This window comes from Malurus melanocephalus, unplaced genomic scaffold (genome assembly GCF_030028575.1).
Source record: "Malurus melanocephalus ecotype Western Australia unplaced genomic scaffold, MMel_1.1 scaffold_174, whole genome shotgun sequence".
Lineage (NCBI taxonomy): Eukaryota > Metazoa > Chordata > Aves > Passeriformes > Maluridae > Malurus > Malurus melanocephalus.
The window spans coordinates 1,148,344-1,156,713 of NW_026623406.1; the positions used below are offsets into that span (position 1 = coordinate 1,148,344).

The following is an 8,370-nucleotide window of genomic DNA, read 5'->3' on the forward strand; positions in this document are numbered from 1 at the left end:
AAAATAGTATTTGGATTCTAAATCCAACAACTGAAGAGTTAGGAAATACCTGCTTTATGGTTATCCCTACCCCTAAATTTAATTACAGACTTGATCTGTGCAATTAAAATGACAAACAAAGAAACTGTACACAACCATATAATTGAGGTTTCTCATCAAGTACAGAGGGAGGGTTGTACAGGCAACCAGAAACTCCATTTGACAGATTTTGACTTCTTAGCTTTTCATGCTAATCAGCACTTCTGAAGAAAAMCAAAATCCATTTCAAAAAATACACTTTTATTGCTTTAGAGTAAAAAAATAAAACACCCTTTCAGACTGAACCATAGCTCTTTCACATGAAGGAAATGTTTCTGTAACTGGAATAGACAGATAGTCATCTCTCAGACTTCTACTACCAGAGTAAGAGCTGAGATGCAGCACACTGGCTCTGAAATCAACGTAGATGTAATGAACCCACTATTCCAGCCCACCCTCACTGAGCCCAGTCTCCCAGTCTACACTGAATGCATCTACATCAAACATGTCTAAATTGGCCCTTTGGTTGAAGCAATTCCTTGGCCCTTTGGTTGAAGCAATTCCTGTTTTTCATGTAAGTTGCCTCCACTCACCACATGCTGGTACCGGTATGTGAGGTTTTTCCTGACATTTGTACCAGTAGAAAACTAAACCAGAAGCTCTGATCTAAAGGTTGGAACAACTGGGGGGCATACTAGTGCTGATTTGCTGCACCCCAATGCCAGCGCTGTCCATAAAAACTGGATTTGTTACCTGGAGTGAAAAAAGCCAACAATTACACACTTAAAGAGAGGCACTGATTATTTATTCCAGTCTTGCAAGCCGAGGTGTTCACTGGTATTCCATAAGTCAGGCACACCAACTGTCAAAACTTTTTACATTTTAGCAAAGAAAGGAATTAGTGTTTACTAGCTAMAAGTTACATAATTCTCTTAATAATCAGTTTTCTCTCTTCTCTTGGTTAATGACACTCTCATTTCCCATGCTGATTAGTCTGTGTGCTCAGTCTCTCTTCATTKGGATCAGTGGGTTTCTTGGTTTGAYGGTCCATCAGTCACTGTTGTGATCTACCCATGCTGGAATTACCTTTTATCCACTCAAAACTGATTCAGCAGAGATGCTGAGCTGGCTTTATTAGTTTCATCATTATGTTGGGAGTTCTGCCAAATGTCCTTGTGGCCTGTAAATTCAGCATTCTCTGTGCCCACTATCAGTGGTATATACTTCTTCCTTCTTCCCAAAACTTGCTAACCATACCYCCCCATATGAGATCACTGAAGCCCCTAAAGCTCTAAATCTTAACAAGGCAGTTCTAAAACCATTAATTTATTTTTCTAACACCTGGACATCACTTAGAGCTTACCTGTTAGTTGCTATCTGTTTCATGGATTAAATTCCCCCCTTGCTGAGTAGGCTTGAAAGTATATAAAGATGGATGAACATCCTCTCCTAAGAAAATCTTACATATTCCACATTTTGCAACATTAGGATGAAYCCAACAGATGAATTCAGGGAATTCTTCCCYATGTTGGAACATTAGAAAGATCCAGGCATTTCCAACACAAGATAACACAMTGCTCCAACTCTGCAGMATGTTCAGCTATTTTAGCACAGCATGATTTAAATGGAAAATAAAGAACACATCACCAGGATCACTCCTCAATCTGGCACATGAAGGTGTAAATATACGTGCCACATCAAAAGACATTACTTCATATCAAGGATTATCTTCCTCTCCATTAATGAAGGTGTYTTGGCTCCACAAATCTTTTGGAGTTTGAAGTGCTAAGCACAAAATCACACTGGAAGCTTTTTTTGTTTTGGCACTTTAGTATTTAATCTAGACTATAATTGTTAAAATACCTTACAACCAGAAAGAGTAAAGTGTATTATCTTGACAAGTCAGCAAGACACATTAAGCTGGAATACTACAGCACAGGGCATCTTCCTCCCACTTAAATCCACCATCACTTATTTGTTTAATTCTAACAATTTCTTTTTTGGCTTTGAAATTTTTAATTCCAAATTTCCGTTTCACAGACAAGTAATACAAGGGAAGGTAATCCTCATATGGCAATGAAGCAAAGCCTGAGTTAGTTAAGGAATACCTCAAATATACACAGAACTCCCAAGGAAAGACTTACAGCAGCCTCTGTATGCTCAGTAACATACATCTAAGCCTCTGTCCTGACAATCTTACAATCTAAATAGACACTAGGCAGAGACAGAAACTACAACTAACCACAGTAATCAGTGTTTACTACAAGACTTATCTTTTGTGATGATAAAATGGCTCATCACTGGATAAACTAAGCAGAAACGTTTTTCAAGAAAGCTAAACTGCTGGAAGACAAAGAACACTGGCAAACAAGGCAACTGCACAAAGAGCAAAGCAGGAAAAAACTGAAGAAATTGGGTAAACCATGAGTCCATGAGCACAGAGTGAACAGGGTCTAACAACAATTCTAGCGTGCTCTCCTGAGAYACAGTGGGCCCCTGATGTAGCAACTTCAGCATCTGTTCTTAGGGGCTGGTGCCTCCCGCTGACTGTCCTGCTCATACCAGACCTCATGGCAGCATTTAAGGATGGCTGCAGCCACTTCTGTTAGCTCCAAAATAAATCTAGAATAATAATTCCAGAATATCTCTCATTACTGCACATAATGACCTGAAACAAACACTCTCAGAAAACTTTCAGTTCTAGGTCAGTCTTCAACAGAACAAGTTCTCATTCTGCTTCCACTTACTGAAACGGTGGTAAAGTGACAAATGGCAGAAGTGTYTGGTTTAATACCCAGATGGTCAGGGATTTGCTCACTGTGCAGTTACACCTGCTGCTCAGCTGCCAGCGAGCCTGGGCTCAGGGTTCCTTCAAGCCTTTTACCTAACGAAGGTTTTCTCAGAARTCATATGGCGACACTTGGAAACACATTTGTGATAATCATGTCTGSCAAGCACAAAACTATTTTAGTCCTGTATCAGAGAATAAGACTTTATTTTTTATTTTCACCTGAAGTGTTTGACCTTCTCTAGACCTGTCAGCACATCCTCCTAGCAAGTGGCAAACAATCCTCGGCTAGCTGGARGAATGATGAACATTAAACCGTTGGACAGCCACAGAAAAGAAAACTCAGAAGTCTCTTCACACTGTCATGTACAACTTTTATCACAAAAAAGATGTATCAAATATATTTGCATTTTCTGCAGAACTCCAGCCTTTAGCCCTGATTTCATTACCCCTTTGCTAAGGACAGATTTCAGCATTAAATGCCAGCCTTGCTGGAAAAATGAGTACATGCTTTTGAACCAGCTCCAACCAAGTGGCACAACTCAAATGGGAAAACACACTTCACCAAATAGAGAATCTCAAAAAGCAAAAGCTATTCCCATTTTTCTTTATCACACAATGTTTTGCAATACAATCCACAATTTAAATMATTTGCCCCCTCTGCAAGAAATCAGGAGTAAAGTCAAAATATGTATCAAAAAATTTCCCTAGTTGATCAAAGGCAGAAATATTACAGATGTTAAGTGTTGGATATTACAAGGCACAAAAACAGTCAATGCAATGGCAAATTAAACTTCGATGGATGGAGAAGGCAGAAGTCAAAAAATTACACATTGCATTATCTTCGTGGGTCAGTATTTCAGATAAGGCTGTAATACTGAATTTATTGGGTTTTTTAAATATTAAATTAAGATGTAAGTGGTATATTTTATAATACCATCCTTTTAGGCAGGCAAATAGTAATAATCAGCTCCTTTAAYTTCCAGTCATTGAACTGAGACTTTTCCTAACTTGCCCATCACACCAAGTATCCTTGGCAAGGATCCTTTTTACTGGCCTTCAGCAAGAAAGCCTGAAGCACACACAATTCATTTTCCTTTAGCCCAAACACWGGACAGGCTGTGAAAACACTGCAGAAAACTCCCACAATTGTTTGTTTATAAACTGTGTCACTTCCAGATTTTGCATCAGATGCATCCCAGAGCATAATCACCAGTCCCTCTCCCCACAGAAACATAGAATCTGAGTTCCTCTTTTTGTTCAAATCTGAAGGAGATGCCAATTAAGAACCACATTTTGCAATATGTTTGCTTTCCAAACGTAATCTAGATTTAGRATATATATCATATATGAATGCTATTTTTTTAGATGAATGTTGGATTTGGTGCTGCTCTTCAGTTACCTGCCATACTCAATTTAATCAACATTGGCTCCAACAGAAATAATTTTATTCAGAAAGGATAATAGAATTGGTTTAGAAATGCATAGTGTAGAGGCAGAATTGCATTATAAATTAACATTCTTATGCACTTCACACTCAATATTAAGCCCTGGGGGTTTAATCTGTAATCACGTGAATGACTATATAYCTTAGATGGGCCAGAAACAGGATGTAAAAAAAGTAAAAAAAAATGTGAGCAATGACAGTGGTATCTGTAACAATGCTGTGCTAAGACTGATATTGGCCGTGATAGAAAGGCCCACTCTGAAGTCATACTGGAATACACTGGTGTTACTCGTCAGCTATGAGGAGGAAGCAGTGGTGAGAAAGAAGAAATTTCAACATTCATCTATTTACAGGCAAGCATTCACCTACTTATCACTGCTTGGAAGTTCCCTCAGAATTAAAAAGCAGGAATTGAAGCTGCCATGACAAAGACCTAAACAAGTTAAGCCTGACAGCAACCACTGCATTTATCTGGATCTGTTGGTCAAGCATCTTTTATATTTATTAATTTTTTTTTTAAATGATCACTAAAAAGGGGGCAAATTGCTAAAGGCACAGGTTGGCTTAGTTCAGTAGGACAATATAGTGAAGGAACTTACCTTCAAAAAAATAACACAGCAAACACACAACTCTTCAGCTAARCAGACTGTGATTACACTGATGTGATAGACTCAATTACTTAACTGCCAGGGGGCCTAATGTTGCTCTTACAGAGAGAAGCAAAATTACACATAAAATTACTGGAATATTCAAGATATCTCTTGACATCTCAAGAACTATGGTCTGGGTTTTTTTTTTATTTATTTAGAAGTTCATCAAAAGCAGCACAAGATCTGTTTGGACCACCAGAAGACAAATTCAGATAAATAATAAAACAAGGATCTCCTGGYCAAAGTACTGCAAGGGCAATTCACAGTAAAAATAAACAAAACAAAACMAAAAARAAGAACKAAACAGCCAGATATGGTCACTATGCTTTAGACAATTCTTCATTCTTTAGAATTGAAGATGCAAAAACTATGCCTCAGTATTTGCAAACTGAGTACTGGCAAGCCATTATGTAAGTTAGATGCAAAATAAAATCCCAAGCTATTTTTGATAAATCAACAGAAGTTGTGCTTCAACATAGTTCTGGCTGATTTTATTGATATAGATAGAATATTCTGGGTTTCCAGTAACACTGCAGATCCTGCCTAAGAGTTGGGGATATGGAAAAGAAATTGTTTASATCCACACTGGTCAGACACTGTTCATTTAAATATTTGTGTCAAGTACCACAAAATTCAATTTCACAGTCACTGACTTAAAACAGAAAATGAAATTGCAAAGATTTCTGACCCAAGCCCCTATCTCCCATGCCTCAGCCTCAGTCTAGAACCTTGTTCATGGGATATGTGCATGTGAAACTGCTACAGAAACACCAATAACTACATGACTGTTGCCTCTGAGGCAGCTGCTGATCCCCCCTCAAGCTCCAGGCCACACTGATGCTCTGTCACTGATGTCCATGATTCACCAGCAGAACATCATTTACACGCTCGACAAAAATTTCTACACATCAAGTCAAAATAGAGACTACAGATCTTTTGTTTACAAACATCTTTTGAAAGATGTCTAAAATTTGTATTTCACTGGATTCATTCATAAACCAGGACTACATCAAATCAGGATTATTCCAAGACAGCACTCACATAGACTCAGATTAGCTATTTCAGTACARGATTTTAGCGCAGCAAGCAATAAAGATATTTCTGTCAGAGATAGCCCTTATAACATTTTCACACCACCATTCACAATAACAATACAATCCTAATGGGAATGACTGGACTCTACTACATCCTAAGACAGAGAGACAAGATCACTGCAGACAGCTCTGACTCAAATGTTGACATTCTAAATAAATGCATAAAAAACCCTACCAAAATACAAACAGCAATGATTAGAAGCAAACAAAAAGTACAGATCCTTGATGCACCAATTTCAGGATACAGAAAGTCTTTAATAATAAATTGCCTATATATCTACAATGCTTCTCTCTAAATGCTTTGGTTATTGAATACCTACACAAAGCAGTGACTGACTACATTGCTAAATACATTTTTATGCTACTGCAAGGAAAACTCCAGCTTCCAATTACTTCATGAAACCTCTYTCTATTTGCAGGTACCAAAATGGACAGTCTTCTATTCCAAAAAAATATGCCAGCTGTTCATAACCCATGGGGAAAGAAAAGCCCCAAAACCAAACAAAAAACCCCACAGCATTAATTCACTTATACAACATTTCAGAAAGCCACTATTTGTGAACAAAAGATCCTGGGCCTCTCAGTAATATTTTCGTCTAGTATATTATTCCAAATTATCCATTTTCAGCAACTACCCCAGCAGCAAATAAACCCACAAGTGCACCGGGGATGAGCCACAATACGAGAGAACCTCCTTGGGAAATGTAGCTTTGTTTTCTAGGAACCGTACTGAAAAATGCCTCCATGTTTACTTCACCTAAAAGCCTGGGTAAATCCAGGCCCACACTCATGATATCCAAGCATTTACCAGCACAGTGAACACAACAAGCTCTCCACAGTCACTGCTGGATGTTCACACATCCCTCGCACCCGCACTTGGAACCATCTTCCTGCTGAGCCGGGACCGCGATACCCCAGGCGATACAGCTTTCTGCGAGTGATCCAACACCCTTGAAGGTACAACCCAACCACAACACGGAGCTCTCATAACCCCGAGCACAAACTCAAGCGCTCCCTCACCCTGCACACCCTGCTCCCRGCACACCAAATGCATGTCCCTGTCCTTAAGGCACAGAGTGACACAGGGGACAAACGCCCGGTCCCCTGAGGCAGCCCCCTCCCCTGCACGCACACAGACCGCAGCATCTTCCCCTCGCCGCTCACGGAGCCTTCTCCTCCCCGCACAGCCCCGCTCCACGGCAGCCCGGGCACAGCGAGAGCGCCAGCTCCGCTCCCAGCAAACACACACACCAAACACAACGAAWTCCAGCCTCCCCCGGAACACAGCGAGCACCGCGGTGAGTTCGGACACACGGCTGAGCGGTGCAAGGAGCCGCTCTGCCCGCACAGCCCTGGTCCCTCGCACACACAAACACACACAGCCCTGTGCCTTTCCATGCTCACACGCCTGTGCCTTTAGCACWCACAGAGCAACTCGCCGCCCACCTGCCCAGGCACCTCCGGGAACCCCGCTCCGCTCACAGCCCCCACCGCTCCGGACTCACTCGGCAGAACCGGCCCCCGGTGCGCCCAGCGGGGCACCCCCAACGCTGCACCCACAGATCCTCCGTCCCGCTGCCTGCAGGGAGAGCCCCCCAAAGCGGAGCCTCTGCACTGCCCCCGCTGCCCTCACACAGCGGGGCCCCCGCTCCTCACCCAGAGCGGCAGCTTCCGTGTCACTCTTTGGCTGCCCTGCAGTCCTCCCCTGCCACCGCGGGGACCGCTCCGTGGCATCCCCGCACCACGGCCCCGCCACCGCCCGGCCCCAGCGGCCGCCACAGCGGGCACGCGTCCCCCGCCCTCAGCSCCGGGCCCGCAGCGGCCCCGAAGGACGCCCGCAGCCCCCGCCCCGCCACTGACGGATCCCCCTCACCAGCTTGCGTGGTGTCGCTCAGATCGCAGCCGCTGCCGGGGAAATCGCGCAGCTTCCTCCCGCTCAGGCAGAGGATGCCTGAGCTGCCCGCCTCCTCCAGGGCCCGTTCCAGGCTGCGAACCGTGTGCGACTGCGGCAGAGCGGCCGCGCCCCAGTGCGGCCCGGACGAGAAGGAGAGAGTGAGGTGCCCGGGGATCCCGAGGCCCGCCGTTCCGTTCCCGGGCGCCGTCCCGGTGCCCGTCGCGCTCCCGGTCCCGTTGTTGCCGCCGCCGCCCCCCTGCCCGGCCGCCATCTTGACCGGCCCCTCCACAACAACGGCCGGGGCCGCCCCGCCGCCGCTGCGCAGGCGCCGCGGGGCCCGCAGGGGGCGCCAGGGGACGGGGCGGGGCTTCGCGGGTTCCCTCGGCAGCCCCAGCCAATCCCCGGCCGCAGCGAGACCCAGGGGGCGGGGCTTCCTCAGGGGGCGTGGGCGCCTCGGGGCCGGGGAGCTTCGGGGCCGC

The 8,370-nt window shown here is 44.3% G+C and overlaps 1 protein-coding gene across 3 annotated transcripts in view; it reads right to left on the reverse strand.

Moving 5' to 3' along the window:
- The window catches only part of LRCH2 (leucine rich repeats and calponin homology domain containing 2), a 39,388-nt gene extending 31,177 nt beyond the window's left edge, over positions 1–8,211 (reverse strand). For all 3 annotated transcript variants that reach the window (XM_057372630.1, XM_057372629.1, XM_057372628.1), the window contains exon 1: positions 7,871–8,211. In XM_057372630.1, the coding sequence (XP_057228613.1) occupies positions 7,871–8,162 (292 nt within the window). In that variant the 5' untranslated portion in view covers positions 8,163–8,211. The remainder of the gene's footprint in view (positions 1–7,870) is intronic.
- Positions 8,212–8,370: the final 159 nt, after the last annotated feature.